General features: G+C 39.2%; 1 protein-coding gene across 1 annotated transcript; it reads right to left on the bottom strand.

Annotated features, from left to right (window-relative positions):
• Positions 1-240: 240 nt before the first annotated feature.
• LOC144631790 (1-aminocyclopropane-1-carboxylate synthase-like protein 1) lies at positions 241-12,186 on the bottom strand. Its single transcript, XM_078490351.1, has 15 exons — positions 11,963-12,186; positions 11,289-11,348; positions 10,189-10,259; positions 9,516-9,585; positions 9,027-9,093; positions 7,658-7,755; positions 7,479-7,556; positions 6,840-6,940; positions 6,608-6,697; positions 5,597-5,642; positions 3,651-3,764; positions 2,768-2,798; positions 2,170-2,312; positions 1,436-1,583; positions 241-725 (listed from the first exon to the last, which is right to left on the bottom strand). Exons 1-15 carry the CDS (start codon positions 12,071-12,073, stop codon positions 439-441), a joined length of 1,515 nt encoding a protein of 504 aa, XP_078346477.1. The 5' UTR covers positions 12,074-12,186; the 3' UTR covers positions 241-438.
• Positions 12,187-23,910: the final 11,724 nt, after the last annotated feature.

Genomic DNA, 23,910 nt, shown 5'->3' with positions numbered 1-23,910 from the left:
ACAATTTTTTTTCACTTTGTAGATCCTTGTGGCAAGTCCTTTAAGAAAACTTTATTAGATATCCCAAAATTTCAGATAAATTGCATCAAAGTTCTAAAGGTTATATGAGCCCCGGCACTTCGAGGTCTTAGGGACGGACCATTATTTTTTTGGAGGGAAGGGGGGGGGATGAAAAATATTGAAAAAAATTGTTTGCAAACACGATATGTATAACAAAAAATAGTAAGAATTTCGAAAAAAAATGTTTGCAGAGGAAGATTTTTCATCCCCCCCCCCCTCCCAAGAAAATAATGGTCCGTCCCTTATATACCCTCCGTGAGGGGAGAAGACAGAAAACACCCATCATTCCCCCATCCCAGAATCAATTGGGCAGCAACAATAATATCTAGTAGGAAAAAATTCTGATAATAATCTTGGTTAAACAAGACGTATATTTTATCATTTCTGAGCGTTTTGCTTTAAAAATTCTTTAGCCAGTTCAGGATTATCTGCCATCCATTTTTCTGCAGTATTTTCCTTCAGCCAGTCGCTGCCCTGTATTTGCTGGTGTAGTGTACGAACTAAGTCTTCAAGAGATTCGTCTCCCGCACTTGCTGTATGACAAGCACCGACCTCATTTTGAGCAAGCGGCACGCCTGTATGATCTGTTTTCGGCGTTCTTCCTGTCGGATTGGCCGCAATATCAGCACGGACTTGTTTGATCGTTTCCTGAATTCTTCTTAGCCCTGTGAAAACAACGGTGAGTTTATGTAGGGGTTAATACTTGATGGCAAGTCTAAACGTACAGGTTTTATTCACTAGTTGTGTCGACGTACCACAAAACAAGAGAACAAGTAAGCTTCACGAACGAGTTGTTTGAAGTTTAGCAAAGAGACATTCTGTGCGCATGTACGGAAATTCTCCACACAGCAATTATTCACTAGTAGTTGTAGTCAATTATTGAAGTACAACGGTATTCACTTATAAGATTTCATCGTTCGAAACATTTAGGCCCCGTCCACACTGATCCGGGTAAATTTGAAGACGCATTCTTTTTTACCCGCATAGGCCAACCGTCCACACTGAAACGGCGTTTTCGGTCAACGAAAACGGTACTTTTCAAAAACGCTCTCCAAAGTGGGTAAAACAAAAGGTTTAATTAGCTTAACAATAGCTCTGTGCATGCGCTGTAACATTTTACACGGCGTTTTCATTTCTCCGTTTTCAAACTTGACGGGGCCTTAGTGCGTAAATCGTTAGATTCGCCGAGATAAATTCAAATCATCAGTTAGAGTCGCAGTTCTTCCAAGAGTAGCCTGCAGGATAACAGGTATCGTAAGCTACTGACGAGACACTGTATATCCATTCTTGGCTTATATTACAAGTCTCCTATTGCAAGTTTTGGGAGGCGATTTGTCTTTCTGAAAATTCCCCAGTGATTTTACATGTAGTTTACCTATCTGAAGAGTTTCTGTTTCCAAGGCGAATACAATTCTGAACCAACCGGGCTCTGGGCATTTAAAGTACGCCCCAGGAAATATGAACACACCATTCGCCATCACGCGTTCATACAGCTGCATTTCTGCCTCAAACGTTGGAGCAAGCTGAAAAACCAACATAATATTAACTAAATATTTTGGTTATTTGGCGGAGCTTTACAAGAAAAGTAGTACTAAATCCAGATGTATTTTCCCGCGCTTAACTGGCAATGGTTGCATGATGTGTTTGTCCGCGCTTTAGGACCGGTGGCACGTTTTAGCATCGGCTTCTGTTTGGGTTATTTATTGCATTTGTTGTGATTCGCCAGATAAGCTAAGGACTGGTTCACAGGAAAACGCAAATGCAAGGAAAAAACACGACTGAACTGGCAAGACCTATTTGCACTGGTTTCACGTGTGAACAATGCTGACGCAAATACACAAGCGTAAACGCGAGAAAGCGAAGCATGACATGTCCGCCAATTTGAAAAAAGACTTCAACTGCGTCTGCCTAACTCAGTATGGTCTGCCTGCATACTATACTTGTGTATTGTTCTTTAATTAAACGACTGATTGAGCGTAACTTGACCCGTCCAGATAGACTGTGAAGCAGATATTGTAGTCATCTCGAATTCTAATAAATGACGTCGCAAGATACAACATTAATTTTTTTTTTTGTAACTATAAGAAAATAGGTAAAGTCGCTGTTTACCTCTCTAAAGTCAACCCACATAAATAGACCGCATTCTCCAGGAAGGACTTGAATACCAACTTCTCTAAGAGCATCACAAGCCATCTTGTGAGCGTTTCGAAGACGTTGTTGATTTGTTGGAATAAAAGTATTATCTAACCACCCTGCAAAAAAGGAAAAATGACATTGATCTCTCGTATTATGCCCAGCGCAAGGGCAATGATATTTTCGCTAAAATCGAGTTGAAATCCATGCACCCAAGGTAACTTTCGCTAACACAACAAGACTTGTTCTTTTTTTCTTTTATTCTAAATATTTTTCAGGTTTATTTTCCTTCTGTTTGGGCCAAAGAATGCCGGATACATTTGTACATCTTACCACGTGCATGGTTTCCCTGCTTTAAGGACCCTAGTCAGCCACACCTTTGTTTAATTGTTAACATACGAGATTTTTGATATTTCATTTCACGCAGAGCGTCCAGTATGCAATAAGATTTCGCTTCACCATACATTTTTCATAATTTCGATGGCACGGAAAATGGCGGATTTCACGGTTTTCACGGCGTGACTGACAAGGGTGAAAAAACCCAAGGGGGGTTTCTCAAAACCTACTAACTGACCTTTATCTTTGATGAGATTTTCCAGGAGAATCTAAAGGGAGAAATTGTATTGAAGTGTTAGAATAAGGGCCTGTTTACATGATTCGGGAATGACTTTTATTCCAGAACGAAACTCATTCCGGAATGAAGTTCGTTCTGCATTTACATGACAGAGTCGACCAATTCAATCAAAGGCATTTTCACGTGCGCGGTTTTCGCGCGAGATCAAAACAAGGTGGCGCATGTTTCGCGCGAGTTCAAAACAAGATGGCGCTTGTTTCGCGCAAACATGTTTTTGTGCCCATTATTGGCCGTATCTGCAATTTTAACGAGTAATTTGACCATAGAGCTGCTTCTTTGGGCTAAACAGTAAATGCTATAAAATTTTTTCGCTCTGAATTCAAACTGTGGAGTCCGTTTGCGGTTTCATGAGTTGCGATTTTATATCGGAACAAAATTCGTTCTGTGTTTACATGATACCAGAATGAAATGTCATTCCAGAACGAAACTTTCATTCCGGAATGAAAACCGGAACGAACTCATTCCGGAATGACTTGACTTTCGTCTCGGTATCATGTAAACAGATACAGGGAAATGTATGGGGATGAAATGAACTCGTTCCGGAATGAAAGTCATTCCGGAATCATGTAAACAGGCCCTTATAAATAACACTTCTGCGATGCCGTGAACCCCAACACCCACAACGAACACAACGGCCACAGAACTAACAAAACAAATAGCTGCACTGACGTTTGGGTGAAATAAACACGGTGACTTTAATTTGATCCTTGTGCTGAACCGGAACCAAATCCTAAAAATTCTCTAAAGAAAAGTGCCAGACTTGACACTGGAAACAATAAATCGTTCAGTCACGTGACTGTATGGAACAAATACAATAACATACCTGTGTTGGGGTTGGTACATCATGGAATCGTGCATAACCTGTAGTTATGGCGCCGTAAACTTCTTTGTTTGAAGTGTGAAGAACACCACAACGAAAGCCAGATACACCGAAATCCTAAGGTAATAAAAAAACACATACACGTCAAAGAGTTTGCATAAGGATCGAGGTACCTTCAGTTCAAAGTATATCTATAGAAAGCGGTTTTTGACTACATTGTATTATGTTTAAAGTAGTTTAATATACGTGGTGGTCTCGGTCTGCTTGCTGTTAAAGCAGGGTCGTAACCAGGTATATTTTTTCATCGCTGATTCCAAATTTTAGCTCTTAATTTTGATTCCTGATCCCCTACTACCATTTTCGAGCGACCGTGAAAGGCAAACTTTTTTCTGCGTTTTCTCACGTGTAAAACATTCAAGTTTGTCTAGACAAACTGTCGCGTTTTACAAGTAAACCATTTAACGTTGATTAACGTAAAAAATACTCTCAAAATAAAAATAAATAAATAAACAATCGCTGATCGCTGTCACAACAATTGCCAGAAATGTAAAGCCGCCCTTTTCTGTCGACATTCATTGAAGAAATATAAAAAGTCGATGCAAAAGTTTTCAAAACCATTGTTTCATGTGCAGAAACACACCGGCGGAGCTGTCAAACTTGACATGTTGACGCCACAAACGTGAATTGGTTCAGTTGAAAAACACGACGGTTTGTCTGGTCAAACTTGAATGTTTTACCCTTGAAAAAACGCGGAAAAAAGTTTGCCTTTCACGGTCGCTCGAAAATGGTAACATGGCAACATTTGATCCCTGATTCCATTCTGATCCCATCTGATTGGCCGATTCGGATCCCATAACATGCCATGACTTGTGAACCGGGATCCCGGGTCCATGATCCAAATCCCGAGGCTGTGATCCCTGATCCTATATACCTTGTTACTCAACCCTGGTTAAAGGGACTGTGGGACGCCTGAGTTTAGACTATTTTATTAAGTTTTTGCCAGAAAGTCAGAGGGTCTGAGAGCTTGCATTGGCTGTTTTCACCCAAGAAACAGACAAATCGTCTGAGACGGACAAGTCGTCTTAGTGTTAAAACGGGACGGACACGACTTTGGACGAACAAGTCATCTGAATTTGTCCGTCGATTTGGCCGTCAGTGCTGTGCGGAAGACGATTTTTCAAGGACGACTTGGTCGTCTAGACGGACAAGTCGTCAAAAAGCCGTCTTAATTCACACTAGACGAACAAATCGTCAGACCACATGTCCGTCTTCTAGCGTGAAAACTGCCATTGTTACTGGTATGTCTTCCGCTTCTGCTTGCGACTCTGATTAAAAAAAAATATTCTTTTAACTGGGGTCAAAGGTGGAATCGGAAGAAAATAGAAGCGTTCTGATTCTCCTGACTTTGATTACGTCGAGCTTATGACTCCGATTTGTTAATTCTTCGACTACGGCTGAAAACCAGCCTTTAAATTTTTCACGTCCGTTTCACGTTTCGAGTTTTCCACAACTTTTACAAGAGTTCCTTTGACACCATTCGTTGCGCCAAAAAATGACATAATTTTTTAGTGTTTCTTCAGTTAAAGAGTTATTGAAACATAGCTAAATTCAATTCAGTGCCGTAGGCAGGGGGGTGCGATGGGTGCGTCCGCACCCACCCACGGACCACAAAGAAGCGAGGGTTAAAATGACTCTCAGAATGCACGAAATGTGGACTTAAACAACTTGATTTTTCAAAATCTCCCGGGGAAGAATACCGCTGGAGTCCGAGACGCTCACGCCTCTGCCGCTCACACCCACCCATCCTGCCTATGACCCTGTTCACATTCTCTATGGGGGCTATGTATTTGGTATTACACTGTGTACAAATGGTCAACATATACAAAGTTTCGTGACCAATTATAAACTTATAACCAGTTAAAGAAAATCAGTTGTTAAATCTAAAGTACCTTACTGAAGCCCCAGAGTACATGGATCATTTCCTTGTTTGGGACGCTAAAAGTAATGAATTAAACCAGTGTTATGTCATGAAATGGTGTTTTATTATAACGAATCCTCCGAAACAATAGATATTACTGTTAAATCGTTAGATTTTTCTTTAAACAAACGGAAAATAATTAGTAGAAATTAAAGTGAAAACAATTTACGGAAACGAGAACCCTTTGATATATAAATGAGTTATTAATTAATTTCAAAATACAACACGTTCGCGAAAAAAAGTTAGTTACTAATATTAGTTTCAACGAAACTATTGCGCTAGTCGTCGGCCGGCAAGTGAAACACTTAGGGCCTGTTTACATGATTCCGGAATGACTTTCATTCCGGAACGAAACTCGTTCCGGAATGAAGTTCGTTCTGCATTCACATGACAGAGTCGACCGGTTCAACCAAAGGCATTTTCACGTGCGCGGTTTTCGCGCGAGATCAAAACAAGGTGGCGCATGTTTCGCGCGAGATCAAAACAACATGGCGCATGTTTCGCGCAAACATGTTTTTGTGCCCATTAATGGCCGTATCTGCGATTTTAACGAGTAATTTGACCATAGAGCTGCTTCTTTGGGCTAAACAGTAAATGCTATTACGTTTTTTCACTTTGAATTCAAACTGTGGAGTCCGTATGCGGTTTCATGAGTTGCGATTTCATCTCGGAACGAAATTCGTTCTGTGTTTACATGATACCAGAATGAAATGTCATTCCAGAACGAAACTTTCATTCCGGAATGAAAACCGGAACGAACTCATTCCGGAATGACTTGACTTTCGTCTCGGTATCATGTAAACAGATACAGAGAAATGTATGGGGATGGAATGAACTCGTTCCGGAATGAAAGTCATTCCGGAATCATGTAAACAGGCCCTTATAGTAGCGAATTCACTACAGCGGTTAATTTTACACTCAGTATCGAGACGGATGAAATTTTGGCAAAAAAAAACGACTAGTAGCAACAACACTAACTTACTTTTTCAAACTCAGCACATTTGTCACTGAACAGCCCTCTTTGAAGCCACACAGCATGTAGATTTCGTCCACGATCACATGTAAAGAATGTCTTAGAGCAGAAAAAATCATAAAAGAAACATTTCTGTGATAAAATCTTCAATATGAAAATAAAATCAGTCATGCAATCTTGACTTGACACTGGACCACGCCCACAAGTGTGGGTACCAGCAAACTTCCATTTTAGTTCTTACCTTGCAGCAAACTGCAGGCAGCTTTGCAAGAGTTCTTCAGAATAGATAACTCCTAGAGGATTGTTAGGGTTACACAACAACAAACCACGGATTTTGATACCCTTCAAGAAAAAGAGTGCAAAGATAAGTTGTCAATAGATAAAAGGGTGCAGGGGAGGATACAGGGGGGGGTGGATAGGGTGGATATCCACCCCCCATTTTTCATTAAAAAAGAAAATTCAAAATGTCACTTTATTTGAAATAGAAAATAAATAAAGAAAGAAAAATTAGCTCTCGCTCATGTCTGGTTGTTGTTACGCCACGTTTCGCCGTCTGCCGCCACTTAGGGTTAGGGTTAGGCCCTAATGGTCTGCCATCCACCCCCCCCCCCCTTTTGAAATCCTGGATCCGCCCCTGGGGTGTGTCTAAGATAGTAAACCTTTTTTCTAACTTTTTATTTGTATTTTAACTCCACTTGGAATAAAGTTTGAGATGTTGATTGATAAATTGCAAAATGATAGTAAATCAAGTTAATGTCCTCTAGAGTAATTTTTTTATTATTACTAATTAAAAAATAATTATTAATTGAACACTTAGAAATAAATGGATAATAACCAATAAATTCATGGTAAAAAAATTTAATATTTAAGAGTCCTGTACCTGCTCTGTTGCCTTCTTTAAAGCCAACTCTAATCTTGCTTCAGAAAGTTCAAAAGGCTTAGTTTCCCCTGGTCCAGGCTAAGATATTAAGACAGAACACTTCTAAGTCCATGCATTTTTTTGTTGTTAAAGCACAAAAAGTGCAAGTAGAATGGCCAAAAATACTATTAATAAGGTACCTTGCTAGAGAGTTCAACTGGAAATGGTACCACTCGTGATCTTGTTTGAAGATCCAGTAAAAATGATCCATAAAAAGGAGACGGGATCAACAAACCCTCTATTGGGTGTTAAAAAAAATATTATTATTATTAGGTAAAAGTAAGGTAAAGTCTGCATTTAAGCCTAATGGCCCCTCAGGGTGGAGCTTATCCCAGTTTCAGTAGCATGAACATTCTCGTCCCCATAGCCCTTTCGTTTCTCTTAGCCGGCTTGGCACGAGAAAACGGAGGGCTCTGGGGACATAGGATTTTTGAATTAATTCGAATTTTTTTGATTGGCTGTTTGGAACAAAGAATTCCTAAACGGAAGTCGAAGACCAAACGACTCTCTCATACATTTTTTTGAAACGTCATGACTGCATACATGAGGACCGGAAGTCCTAGAATCTAGGACTGGAAATTCTGTGTCCCCAGAGCCCTTCGTTTCCTCGTGCCAATTAAAAGGCCCAGCCGGCTAAGAGAAACGAAAGGGCTATGGGGATGAGAATGTAGCATGAAATGACTAGCAGTATTTCTACTCCCCCCTGGATGGGATGCTAGTCCATCACAGGGTTACCCCTTGAGCAGCATTTAATTTGCTGGCACGCATTTATACACCTGGGTGGAGAGAAGCATTGTGACAGTAAAGGGTCTTGCCAAGAACACAACACAATGACCTTTGCCAGGGCTTGAACCCAGACCGCTCAATCCAGATTCCAGCAGGTCAACCATAAGGCCACCATGCTTCCCATTAACAATTTAGCAATTATGTGGAGGGAATGGATAAATTTCAAAGAACCGTGTAATGAACAATCTGGTAAACTCAGTGCCATTGTAATTCAAAATTATATCGGAGCTCCCAGCGGCCCAAAGGGCTGCAGAGAAGAGCCCCATACCCATAGAAAATTAACAGACCTATGCTTTTGGTTTTTCATGGTCATCGTGGCTAGCGGCATGGCTCGCGGGCGCGTGCGATGATGAAGTTGCCCCAACATGGCGGCCATACTCCAGAAATAGGTTTAAGGTTATGGTTAACGTCAGTTTACATCTTTGATATTGGACATCCATGTCATGGTCAATTGACAGCTGTCAAAGCAAGGTATCTGCTGACCAGTATCACATGACCATATTGCAGGCTCACATATAGAGCTCATCGAGGTCAAATGTTTGTTTGAAGTTAACCGCTGACCAAGTGATGGATTCCATTGGATCGCGGGCTCAAGTGCTATATTTTCCCCTCTTATCGGTCAGTAAATTCGGATTTATGAAAAGGGCGAAATAAATAATAGGGGAGCTTCGCTTTTAGGCTTGGCTAAATCTTTTTAATACAGTTCTGTATGTATGTAAATACCTCCCTCATCAGCAATGGTATATGCCAAAGTATCAACTAAGGGTGTAGCGCCATTAGACACAATCAGCTGAAAGCAGAAATTATTGATTGAAAAGTGACTGAAATAAGATAAAAATAAACCTTTTTTCTGAGCCATTAGGTAAAGTTTGCATGTAACTAAGGTCTACATAGAATTGTAATACACTCTGGGTTACCTCCCGGGAGAAAAAAATTGGGCACTGGGGGTGCCCCACTGGGGTATAAAAACCCATTTCCCAACCAAAATATCTCAAATTTGCTATCCCATCTCAGACTTATTAAAAGAGTTAAAATTAAAGTAATTTAAATTTAAGACCAAGTGGCTGGTAATCTATCATTATCTTATAGCTTAACTCTGGATTCTAATATGTGTAGCATGAAGCTGGTAGGAGTTTTACTTCTTTGCCTGCCTGGATTTGTATATAATTATAAATTATAGTTCTTAAACTTTCAGAGAACACAAAGTCATACATTTTCCGGAACCATAGGCTCGACAGGCTTCATATAGTAATTGAGAAAATCAGCAATTGTTTCTCTAAAACTGAAAAAAAAATAGATGTTTAAGATCAAGTTTCATACGATGCAAGCCTTACACAATTACATTATATATATATATATATTATACATGTACCAGACATATTTTAAATTAAATATTTTATACCTATTTTTTAGTAACTAATTTTCATGCATACTTAATTTTGCGAAAAATTTGGGAGCCGAATTTCGCGAGCATTAGTTTTTTGCGATTGCAAGAAAAGTTAAAGCAATGAAGAGTGTATTAAATTTTGTGATTTCCCCAGTGTATTCTGGACCAGTCGTCAAAGACTAAGGAACTACTGGAAATATACAAAGATCTGGTAAATTGTAACTACCGTAGAAGGAACCTGCAAACGGAAACTTTGGTGACTTAATTTCCAAACATTTATTACATTTTTTTTAGTAACTGTATTAATTTTTGCATAATGAAATTCTGTGCAATGTTTTATTCATGGGCTGAATTACATTCAATTTGATGTACAATTTTTTCGCATGAGACAAGCTTAAGACAGCGAGGCCAACAACATGACTTAGCACCGTTTATGTAACAGATCAGACATGACTAGTCACCTAGTCATGTCATAAAATATATGCAGTCTGTTTTTACCTTTTTAATCCAACAGCAGGGAAATACATTGTGTGTTCTTGAAGTATAGCATGTGATTCCTTTTCCTCCAACTGTAAAGTTAATATGATCTCAAATTAAAATAGTACCATACTTATGTCAGGAGATTAAAGAATCACTGGCTGGCAGATTGTGAAACCACTTCTAAAGTATGGAGTTAAAAAAAGTAAATGCAAATTGACCCACGGTCATATGGTAAATGCATCTAGGCCAACATGGTAACTTGGCTGCAGTAAATGTCTCAAGTATAGTTTGCAGATTTCATCAGTCTCTTAGTTTTAGTTTATCAAGAATATTTTTAACCAAATTTGTACAGAGGGGATTTTTTTCTCCTGAAGGGAAAACATCAGAGCCTGTTTATAGTGACCATTTGCATGTTTAAACTAAAAAAAACTGTATCAGCAAGGATCGATAAAAAGTGAAATTTACAGTTGCCTTTTGAATGAGAAAGAAATTAACAAGACTCAGTCATACATGAATGGGTAGGTACAAAATGTTGGGTAGGACATGGCCTAGGGGTGGTCAATTTAATTTCTAAAATGAAAAAAATTAATAATTCCACAAAAATGATTTTTTTCCCGACTTCCGGCTTATGTAGCTACTAACTAATGACTGCATGACTGACCAGAAAAATGCATTATTTTAATATGATTATTAAATTGTCGACTTTTTCCACAGGGACAAATTTTGTCAGCGGTGCATTATTTGAAAATGTCCAATTTGGACTACATTTGTCATGTCGCGATAAGCCATCTGTACTTGTAGATAACAGAAAATTTATCTAACTAAAAAAACATGTTCCCAGAGCAGATTTGGAATCGTCTTATGGCATGATAAACAAACAAGGATCGAAACCCATCAGCGACAAAGCGGTGTTTGTTTCATGTTTATTCCACGGATATGAGCCTCAAGTTCAGAGGGTCATGCTAGCGGGCTTTGATTGGCAGATGTCAATCCTTGTTTGTTTATATTTAGTGTGTTGTGATCTCTCATGCAAAACGTGCCTACCCCATGGCCTACCCCACGTTTTGTACCTACCCTACTGAATGACTAAAATTACATTTTAATTAAAATATACATACCTTATCTTTCAACAAATCAAATGCTAATGTATTTTCACTAGTTCCCATGTTGATGATTCCCTGGAAAAGGCAAGTTTAAAGTGGTTGTGAACATCAATGGCATTTTAAAATAATACAAAAGCACATATTAAACACTTGCAACTTCTTCTCAGACCACATGATTAAGTTTCAAGAAGGCATTCATAGGATCAATTTCTTCGGATACGCTTACTACGCAAACTGTAAATATGTCAGGGGAATGAGGGCCATTCCAAAAAAAATACACCCCCCTCCCCCTCCGTTGACAAAGTTTTCTATAAGAGGTCTAAAATATGTCGGCACCTTTGATTCTTTCTGAGGGGGTTAGTAAAAAATGAGCAAAAATGGGCTTAAGAAAAAATCGGGTTTTTCTGAGGGGGGCATCATGTCGGTACTTTGATCTTTTTTTTCTTAGGGGGCAAATTTTGACTTACCTCGTCAACAGGGGGGGGGGGGTGTGGATATAAAATGGAATGGCCCTGAGGGCGTGGGGAGGGGGAGGGGGTAGATATAAAATAGAATTGAAGGATGCCATATTAAAAAACCAAATACCGAATTACTTAACAAGACCGACTCTAATAAGCTCACACTGTAATACTGCAATCATTGAAAGAAAATTTAAGCTTATCTAGTGACATGGGATCAACATTACAAACCTGTGGATTCTTTGTCTTGTGGAATGGATTCGCGCCTTGCCTTCCTGAGAACTTTGCCTCGTGGTTGAAATACTGCCGCATGGCTTTTGCACGGACGGATATACACGACATTTTTGTCAATTAAAATACAAATCTTGTCGCAAACCGATTTAAGAATCCCAAGTGGCTAGCTGATCAAGGCACGCTTTTCTATGAGAACGCGAGCAGAAGTCGAGTGTGAGCAACTATTCGGCCAGCGGTAGTGCTCAGCTTTACTAAGTACTTCATATACGGCACGTTTTTGGTTTTTCAGTCGGAAAATTAGACGGGTCTGCAGATAGCTCTGCCAAACGTATTGATTAATTTGAAAACATTTATTCCAGTAGGAATTCGATTAGTCTCCTTCGCAGCCGCTTTTTGGGTCGTCACACGAGGTTTTGGGGTCGTCACACAAGGTTTTTATTTCAGCAAGTTATTAATTTTAATAATATTGCCTTTCTTGAGTGTCCCGGCCTGTCCAATCGATGAAAATCGATCATCGGAGACCAATCGATATAATCAATATAATCGATAAAAATCAATCGATTAATATCGATTGGTTCCATTAATCGATGAAAATCGATACTCACAATTCACGTCCTGTTAATTGTATTGATTTTTATCGATTTTATCGATTATTATCGGTTATAATAAATAAATGAACCATTTATCAATTCTTGCAACGTAAGGCGATACGTTACGCATCCTTTCACCAAGTTAGTCAAATCGAAGTTCTGCGAGTCAAACAAAGCACAAAATGAACGTACTTAATAATAGAGGCTATTGCGAAGGGCTACCACGGGTGCCCATTCTGAAGGAATTTAAATCGCCTTTTCATGATTAAACAAAATAAAAAGAGCTAGCAACGTCCAAGAGTGTTGTAATTTTGATAGAGTTCCCGGTAGAGTTGGATACCAGTGAAAGCTCCTGCGAACCTTTGATAGTTAAGCCCGGAGTGAAGTCAGTCTATACGTGGAAAAAGGGGGAAATGGCCGGAACGCTTCTTAATTGAAGAAGTCGGTAATTTCAGAAAACGTTGTTTAACGAATCCGTGTCTGTTCACATCAGAGATTATGGAGGGCAATTTAGAGGGTATCGTCCACAAATCACGGGTTTCAACTGATTAAACATTTCGAAGAGAGTTTTGAACACACTTTCAATCAAGTGTTTCGTAATTTTTACACATTTAGAGGAAACGCAGCAATTGCACAACAGATCACTTTGTGTGAAGAGGAAAAAATACAATAGGTTAGACTCAATTGCCAATGCCCAGCGCAAACGTCTCTGAAATCATTATTACACGATTGCAACTGACAATCAATAAAATCGATAAAAATCGATGACAATTGATGAAAATCGATGAAAATCGATACTCACAACTCTTTGGTTCATCGATTTTCATCGATTTCCGATATCAATCGATTAATTGTTATCGATTATTATCGATTACAATCGATTTTATCGATTATCGAATTTCATCGATTGGGCACGCCGGGTGAGTGTGGAAAGACAAGAAATTGAAAGAGCAAACGGTTTTCAGCTGAATGTGAGCGAAACGTTTCTGTTCCTATTTAACAAAAAATAAAGATGCCGTGACACGTCACACAAAACTAAACAAATGTCGTGATTTCTTTGCAAGCGGTGGTGCTTTCCATAAAATCGACTTTCATAGAGTCCTATCAGTTATCTGGATAACATTTATTTTCTTATTGAATAAGTTTTTATGAATAAATTGAGTGACAATTTCAGCCTCGTTCTCATGTGAGACCTTGTTTGACCTGTTTCTGTGCTCCTAGCTCCCGGACTAGTAGATCATACCTATACTTCACAGAAATTTGTTCAATCCCTTAATATAAGCTTTCAAAGTTTTTTTGACCGTAGCCAATATAGAAGTTTAATTACTTGGATAGTTGATATTTGCATTTACTTAATAAAGGTTTAAATCCTGCATTTGCCAGGTTTGTTTCCATTGGTTTGTTTTTCACAGACCGGCGGACCCCGCGTTTTCCACACCCCGTGTTTTCCACACCCCGCGTTTTCCACACCCCGCGTTATCCACACCCCGCGTTATCCACATCCCGTGTTTTCCACACTTCGCGTTTTCCACAACCCATGTTTTCCACACCCCGCGCTTTCCACACCCCGCGCTTTCCACACCCCGCGTTATACACACCCCGGGACCCCAGTATCCCGGGACTCCGGCCCCGTGTTTTTTACTAGTCCGGGAATACCGCACCGCCCACGACCAAGTATAAAGACGCCTGGGGATGAGATAGGCGGGTCGACAGGTGTAATAGTACTCCGCCCCGTCTCCGCTCTTGTTCCCAGGCAGCGCAAATTATCAAGGGAAGGCTCCACCGGCGATGGTCTTTCCAAGATGGCGGACACGGTGAAGAAGACCCTCATTCCTCGCCTTATCCGCGATTTTAGAAATAACACGAGAACAGGGTTTCGCAATCTTCGCCTTTGCAGCTGCGTTTCAATTTCTCTAACTGTGATAAAATCATCAAGTCATTTCTCTCCCGTGGGGGGCAGGAGGGTGGGAGCACGGGATAGAAGGGGTGGTAGGCGGGGAAAGAAGAGAGGGCGGGAAACGGGATTCCTAAGGTGGCAGGAACCGGGAGAAATTGGAAAAATTCGCAACATTTCGTTTTATTTTTTAAGAGAAAAACTGCTACAGAAAGGGGCGGTGTGCGGGAGAAAAAGATACAGAAGCACGAGTTAAGGTGGATTTCCACTGACGCGTATTTTTTTTTACGTGCGTTAACGTGCGTGGAAAAATTAAGAGACAATGCCTTTTTTATGCACGTAAAGAAATACGCGTCAGTGGAAATCCAGCATAAGAGGTACAGGAAGTGGGTGGATTTGACACCCTAAACCCCCCGCCCTGATCTTTTTCTTTCCTTTTGAACAGTCTGTGAGTATTTCAAAATTGAGTTTTTGTTAAAAATATAAGCCCTTAACTTTTTTCCCACTAGATTACACTGAGTCAAAAAATTGTGAAACTAGAAAAATGGTTTCACTTGTGCATTTACCGTAAAATTCATTTACCTATCAGATGCCTCTGCATTTCTATTGCAAAAAGATGAAAATGCATCAGTATACAGAGAAACCAACGCCTGGGAATAAAAATTCGTTCCGTGTAACCGCACTTGAAAAACACTACCTGTTATGTAAATAAGTAGTATGGAATCATACGCCAATGTGGGAATTTTAAATTTGCAATAACGTATTATTAAATAAATGCTTTGCTGCACGTGAAAAATTTGCACGTTTGTTTATAATTCACAATTTATAGTTAGGCCATTCTATTCATTTATGCGCACCTCAGCCCACTTGCGATTTTAAATTTCGCAACCGTCTTTCAGTTTGCTTCAACTAAAACCGTTGGACAAAGTTAGATCTACTTCGCGTTACGTTTACCGATGTTCCGCGAACTTCAAGTTAACGAGTCCGCTTTTAAAGGATACAGCGAGTTTTGCTGACTTTGAGCAAAAACTCCGCTTTCAGGAACAAGCTTCTTAAAAGTTGTTCACTACCATGAAACCAAAACTTTGCTTGGCAGGTAAGCGAATGTTCCTTTGACGGCGTAATTTGCACATGTGGCCTTAAGAATCGCCAGCATTTCAGCTTCTGAACTGAATAATTCCTAAGTGTTAGCAGTTAGCCGACAAACTTTGGTGGACAAAACACACTGATTTTTTTTTTTCAGAAGATCTTTGGAGACTCTAATTGGATACAGCCACCAAGTTCAAGTATGTGGCCACAGACAAGACAGGAAAGGCAATGAAACACTGAATGCCCGCCTTATAGAGGTAACTTAGGAGCTGAATTTAAAACTCTTGAAGTTTTATTTGAGACTTAAAAACAAGACTATTTACTGACACTTTAAAAGCTAATGACCGCGCGAAACACTCTCTTAATATTCTTAACATATTCTATCACTTTTCTTTGCATTTCAATACGTAGAAACTGAAACCGTTGTCTTTCACTTCAGTAATTAATGGAGTCAAGAAAACTTTGAAACGACGTATAGTTTACGCTTATTTTTTCTTACATAGTCAGCTGTATTTCGAAATGTTATCTACTTAGAATTTAACACAATAACTCGGTAAAGCTAATCTCAGAATTGTAATAAGGGCTAGATAGTACCCTTTACTCGTGTGATTCTCAGAATCTTCAGCTTTTCGGCTACTGAACTTCACCATTCCTTAAAAGTAGTCAACAATTTTAATGGGCAATAGGTATTTCTCTTGTTTTTTCAGAAGATCTTTGGATACAGTCACCAAGTTCAAGTACATGTGGCCACAGACAAGACAGGAAAGGCAATGAAAAACTGAATACCCGCCTTCTAGAGGTAACTTAGGGGCAAGACTATTTCTAAACATTTTTACTATCACTTAAAACGCTTATTACCGCGAAACACTTAGTATCATTTTAATATACTCTGTCTCTCTTTCTTTGTATTTAAACTGCAACCGTACATGCATGTGTTGTCTTTCTACTTGATAATAGCCAGTGAACAGGGGTCAAAGTAATTCGAAAACGTCGTAGTGTTATTTCACTTTTTCCTTCATAGTCAATTGTATTTTGAATTGTTCTCATATTAGAATTCAACACAATAATTCGGTAAAGCTAATCTCAGAATTGTAATTAGGTCTATACAGTAATTTAAAGCCCCCGCGAAAACCCAATCTTTCCACCCTTCATGGCGTCATTTATATTACTCGTGCGGTTCTCAGAGTCGTCAGCATTTCAGCTACTGTACTGCACCATTCCTTAGTGGTAGCCGTCAAACTTTGATGGATAATATTAATGTACATTTCTAATTTTTTTATTCTTTTTAGAAGAACTTTTGAAGACTCTTTGGACACAGCCACCGAGTTCAAGTATGTGGCTACAGACAAGACAAGCAAGGCAATAAAAAACTGAAAGCCGGATCATAGAGGTATATAAACCTTATTTGAGGCCATAGAACAAGACTACTTCTGAAAATTGTGACGTGTCTAAACAAAAACTCGGTAAAAACTAATCTAAAAATAGTAATAACACGGCCGGGCTCTACAAAGTAATTGACAGCGCCGGTAAAGACCCGGCGCTCTTTTTATTCTTTTAGGCCAGGGCGTTATCTCAGTACTCGTGTAGTTTTCACTGAGAATCGTCAGCATTTCAGCTAGTCGGAACTTCTCTATTTGTGGTAGCTGAACTTCAAAGGACAACAAACATTTCTTTTATTTTTGTCTGAAGATCATCTTTGGAAACAGTCACCAAGTTCAAGTATATGGCCACAGATTAAACAGGAAAGGCAATGAAATACTGAATGCCCGCATTAGTTAAAGGTAACTCAAGAGTTAAAAACTCTTGTCTTATATTATCACTAGATAGATTATATATTATAGGACTTTTACTGACACTTTGAACGCTAATGCGACCGCAAATTACTCTGTCACCTTCGTTTGTATTTTTACTCGAAACTGCAACCGTTATCTTTCTAGTATTTCGCTCATTTTTATAGTCAATTGTATTTCAAAATGTTCACTTATTAGAATTTTAAGCGTAAGCAAAAACGTTTAGGGTTTCATTTACTCGTGTGGTTCTCAAAATCGTCAGCATTTCAGCTACTGTACTGCACCATTATTGGAAGACAGCAATTTTTGGTGACCTTTGGTGAACAATTGACATTTTTCTTATTTTTCAGAAGGTTTTTGGACACAGTCACAAAGTTCAAGCGTGGTCACAGATAAGACAGGATCTGTGGAAAATGCCCGCCTTATAAGAGGTAAATTGATAGTTTAAAACTCTTCTCTCATATAATTACCATGCAAATAGCCTGGGATTTGCTTTCAGTAAAAGTTGCAATTACTAAGTGTCCTTAAGAATTTGTTATTACAGCAAAACAACTAAACAGTCAATCCTGGGGGGGGGGGGGGGGGGGGGGGGGGGGGGTGCCCCGCCCCCCCCCCTTTTTTTTTTTTCACCATCCTTATATAACACCCTTCCTCCCGCCAGAATTTTATTTTTATTTTTATTTTAAATATTTTTTTCCTCTGTTACAGTGGCATGCCTGTAAAAACTACTTAATTTAAAAAAAAGGAGAAAATCAAGACCACTATAAAAAAAAATTTTATTTATTTATTTTTTAATCCTCATGGTCTTTAATTTTCTTTGATTTTCCAGGTTGGGATACTGGTTGTTGACTGCTTAGATAATTTCTGTTACTCAGGTAACAACTCGTTTTTCGTAAAACTCCTAGATCATCCAAAAACTTTACGTAATCCCAAGCTGGGTGGAGGGTTTCGCGCGTTCCACTTGGTGCTTGTCTACTTGCATCGCTCCCGAGGAACGGCACAGTCGGCACGGACTCGGTACTATGTACTTGTCTGGTACCAAAAAAAACTCCCTATTTTTCATATACCCCTTGCACGTAGGTATCATGAGTACCATACGAGTCAAATAAGGACTGATCATGAGTTCTGAATGTTGAGTAGGGTGGGTCTCCTACCAGCAGGTAGTACTTACCGCAGAATCGACCGGCTCTAGCCCCCAGAGGACTGCCTGTATGCAAGCGGGGATTACATCTTCTACGACCAATTTTTAAAAAAAAAAAATGATCTAGGGTTTACGAGAGCGGGTTGTACTTCTTAGTGTTAGGGAACGTGTGGGATTCAAACCCACAACCTTCGGGTTACAGGCTCACTGCCCTACCATCTGAGCTACAGAGCCATGATGGGAACAGCGCATGAGTGATTCCCAGTTGAGTCACTCATTTATGTACCTGAGGACTGTTCTATACTACGATACACTTTTTTACAAATAAAACAAAACAGGGGCTTCGGTTGGATTTAAACCCACAATAACATTCCCGTTATACAGGTCCACTGCTCTACTCTGAGCTACAGAGCCATGATGGGAACAGCGCATGAGTGAATCCCAGCTGACTCACTCATTTATGTGCCAGAGGATTTTTCTAAACTACTTGAAAATAAACTGTATATCCTAAAAACTATAACAGAATAGGGGCTTATGTGGGATTCAAACCCACAACCTTCGGGTTACAGGTCCACTGCTCTACCATCTGAGCTACAGTGCCATGATGGAACAGCGCATGAGTGAATCTCTTTTGATTCACTCATTTATGTGCCTGAGGATTATTCTAAACTAAGGAAAACTGTAAATCATAACCACTTAAACAAAACAGACGCTAAGGTGGGGTTCAAACCCACAACGTCGGGTAACAGGTCTACTGCTCTACCATCTGAGCTTCAGAGCCATGATGGGAACAGCGCGTGAGTGATTCTCAGTTGATTTACTCATTAATAGGCCAGTGGATGATTCTAAACCAAACAATGCAATACAAACCTGATTACTTATAACTATAAAATAATTGTTTGTAGTAAGTACAGCAATTATTCCACTCATGCTTGTTGTTGGCTATGAAACGACCATAACCGGTCATCTCATATTCAACAATTTGCGCGTTTGTGGAATAATTGTTAAGTTTACTAACTTGTTAGCTATGAATCACATTAGACAGGAAGAAGGCGTGGCTGCTTACAAGACTGTTTTGTGAGGTAAAGTATGAATATAAATGGCTAAGTAGTTTGGCTGATTTTGCTGTTAGTTCGATTCTGAGAAAAAAATCAAACAAAACAACATTTTCGAATTCCAATTCAATCTGGATAGAGGATCCGCATGAAAACCAGCTACGGCTGATGATGTGGCTTCCTCTCTAAATATTGCGGTATTTTTTTTTTCTTCCGTCTGACCTCGTGGCACAGAGCCGGTGCCAGAATGACTGCCATTGTGTGATGCTTCCATGCCAATGCAAGTGCAAGAACCTGAGCGTGTGCCTGTGTCCATTTGGTCAGTGAACGAACTGTCATTTATGTCAGTTTGACTGAAGTATAATTAAAATACAAAATACTAGATGTGGCTAAATAACATAGGTAGATGATATCGGAACGGTTGGGATTCGAACCCACGACCAGTTTCTAAACTAAAATACTCTGTACTGACCACGAAAAGAAAATTCAGTGGCTAAGGTGGGATTCAAACTCACCGGCAAGCATAAAATTACAGGTCCACTGCCCTACCATCTAAGTTAAGAGCCACGATGGGAACAGCGCATGAGTGATTCCCATTTGATTCACTCATTTATGTGCCTGAGGATGTTTCTAAACAAAAATACACTGATCACTGAAAACAAAGCAGCACAGGTAGGATTCGAAGGCGTTTGATCGCTTTAGTAAAACAATTATTCTACTTGCTCATGTTGGATATGAGATGATAATAGTCGGCCATCTCATATCCAACGCGCGCTTTTGTGGAATAATTGTTAAGTATACTAACTTGTTAGTTATTTATTACATTAGACAGGTAGAAGACCGTGGCTGCCCGCCAGATCGTTATGGGAGTAAAGTATGACTACGAGTGGCTGCGTGGGGCTGTGTATGACTGACAAAGTATGACCATGTAGGGATGATATAAGGGGGAAATTTAAGTCTAGAACTGGTCATGTATCACTCTGTAAGCTAGATTATGTAGGTCCATGAATGACAAAGAATGGCTTTGTAATATATAGTATGTAGGGTTATAGGGCAATATGTAATACCATACGTATGGTCATTTATACCACGCCATAGAAAATACAGCCAATCAGAATACAGGAAAGCCGTTGTATATTCGACGGTATTCAACCCAACCTTCCCATCGTGCGCTGCGATCTTATTCTCGATGAAATTTAGTAAGCGTATTTTCTATGGCATGGTATAAAATAGTTACACAACACTTTCTCGTGGTATACTATGGAATATCCCACTTGTCACTTGTATTTTCTTCGTATACACACTCGCCTAAAGGCTCGTGTGTATACCGAGAAAATACAAGTGACTCGTGGGATATTCCATAGTATACCACTCGAAAGCGTTGCATAACTAGTATGTATTACTCTGTGATATTATGTAGGCCCATGGATGACAAAGTATGGCTATGTAATAGTATGTAGGGATATAGGGCAATATGTATGGTCATGTATTACTCTGTAAGGTCATGTAGGCCCATGGATGACAAAGTATGGCTATGTAATAGTATGTAGGGATATAGGGCAATATGTATTACCGTAGGTATGGTCATGTATTACTCTGAAAGGTTATGTTGGGCTATTTATGACAATGTATGGCTATGTAACTAGTGTATAAATAATGTTTATGTAAGACTCTGTAAGTTTATATAGGTTTGATTATGTAGGTCTATTTATGGTATAGTGGTTATGATTCGTGCCTTCCAAATCAGTGTCACGTCAATTTGGTATCAAAACCGCGGGTACATGCTCTTGTGTTCTTCTTTGTTTCTTTCTTGTTCTTTTTTTGATCTTTTTTTTTTTTCAGATCCGGTTAAGAAAACTGGTATCCTTTATTTTATTTTACCATTTTATTATCTCACTTTTAATGTTGTATTTTTCATTCATTATATGGTTACTGCCGCTTATCACATCGACGTTGCAAAGGGAGTATTAGGCATGGTGTACAATTATTACATTCATTAGGGTAGATAAATAAGACTTTTTCTTTTCAGGATACAGCCCATTTTGGCTTAGTTCACTTAATTGCTATGATAAATAATCTTATCTGAAAAAATCGTTCACTCTGGCACAAGCCAACATCCAACGCCTGTCTCACAAATCCGAAGTTCTATTAACTCCTAAACCATCAGCATGTTTGTTTATTCGACTTACAAGTAATTTCGAAAAAAATTCTTTAAATGATGGAATCTTCCAAACCGAGTCTAGACACATTGAGGGACTGGGCAAAAACCGGAAAAATGATCAAACAATCGTTGCCAAAGCAATCTTCGGAAAGCTTCGGACATTTCCGGCAGCGCCCATACATCGCATACCGAACATCTCAGAATGCATTCGAAAAAAAGGCCGGAAACATCCTCGAAATTCCAGTAACTATGACTCTTCGGCATCGTCTGAACATCGTATACCGAACATCTTAGAATATATTTAAAAACGTCATAAACATGTATCACTCTGTTAGGTTATGCAGGGACATTAACAATGTATGGCTATGTAACTCGGCTATGTAACTCGTCAGTTGAACACTTATTTCAGTCTTTTAAATCAGTGGCACTTCTAAAATCAGTTAAATACGTCATTTATATTTACAATTATTACAAGTTCCCGTTTTTGTAACAATTAATTACAATTACAACGTTTGCAAAATAATCGAGAAAATATTTTTTTTATTAAATGATAAACCAGCGATTTACTAGGATTTTTCAAGAGGCGCATTTGCAATCTATTGGTAATGAGGGACATTTGGAAATAAACTTGGAATTTCTGAAGCCGTACACTGTTTGGCACCTGGGTATGCTGTGTATTGGAATCACGTGATTACAGGCTGGATGCGCTCTGTCACACTGCACCTTCATAACCCACCTCTTTCTACAGCGATTGTACTCTCTCACGATTCCTGAGACGCACGGATGGACTCTCCTTGCAGTGCGATTTTGCGTGGTTGGAATCTGGGAAAACCCACTTACTTCGCTTAGTATCGGGTCGCTCTCTTGCAAATGGTTAATGCTTTCCTCTGTTTTAAAAGCATCGACAATCTGCTGGCTTTGTAGCAATGGCCTCCTAGTCAGGACTAGAGGTTTTGTAGCAATCTCGTTGGTAAGCTCCAATGCAAATGCTATCCATAAGAGCATCTGTGAAACAAAACAATCAATTAAAGAAGACTCGATGAGGTTCCTATGGTAACAACACAACGAATGCGCAAACAACGAAAAGGGAATTTTTACGTAGTTAATTGCAACTTAACAGCCGGGTATCCGTACTTCACATTAATTTTGATGGCAAAATTTGTAAGCACTTGTTAAATTATTATTCACCGACATATTTTCCGCCTGTTTTCGCCGTACAGAGCCATTAATTAGCTCCCTTTTTGCATGGTCGAAATTTTCCGGTTTGAAATGCATGACAGAAAATATCAGAGAAATGATTTTTTCCCGGTTTCTTCATAACGTAACAATGATATTTCCGTCTTTTTAACAAAACAGCAACAGCGACTAAACAAGAGAGAGTCTATCACACAGATATTTTTAACATTTATATTTATCAGGCTTACTTTTGTTATTCCGTACATGTTGGCAGATAAAATTCACTCTTGTCAGAAATCCTGAGGTATAAACTCACTACTTTGGTTGCGTGGAAGGTGTACGTTAGACAATGTCGGTCTTTCCTCGCTCGCTCGTCCGAAGATACAACTTTCTACTCGCAACAAATCCATTCCAGCTTTTATAGAGTCTGGGAGACTATGAAAAGGGGAATTTGTGATTTCACTGCAAACTATTATTACTGAAAGCAGTTGTTGACTAGTAAAAATTGTCTCAGCGCGTCAAACTTGTGAAACATATTGTTGTTTACATGGGTGTCAAGTTTCGTCTGAATTAGGGTCATCCGTTCTTCTGCATATTTTTAATCACACGTAATCTGTTTATCCCTTGTCATGTGCACTAATAATTGACGTCATTGCCGGCTTGAAGCGTAGGGTCATTTTCCCATGCAAGAAAGTTGGTATTAGTTTTTCCAAATTGCCAAAAAATACCATCAAATAATACACTCACAAACAATTAAAGTTAGAGATCTTAAATATTCCTTAATGCAACGGGGAATTTCAGTAATACCACTTTATATGAGAAACGGAATAACGTATAAACTTCCCCTTAAAATATATATTCTGCTTTTCGACCGCGCGCATTGCGACATTTATTGTATGTACATATTATGCGGTGTCCTTGTCAGGGTCTTTTATCATTAAATCTGATCGTAAAACAATTAAGTAGTTTTTGCACTTAAATAAACTTGTTATTAGCTGATTATCTGACTCGTAGTGCGGATAGCTTTGCATAATCCTAGACTTCAGAGC

The sequence above is a fragment of the Oculina patagonica genome, chromosome 12 (genome assembly GCF_052425735.1).
Source record: "Oculina patagonica isolate OP01 chromosome 12, crgOcupat, whole genome shotgun sequence".
Classification (NCBI taxonomy): domain Eukaryota; kingdom Metazoa; phylum Cnidaria; class Anthozoa; order Scleractinia; family Oculinidae; genus Oculina; species Oculina patagonica.
Note: the sequence above shows the minus strand (reverse complement) of the source record. Positions and strands in the feature narration are given on the sequence as shown.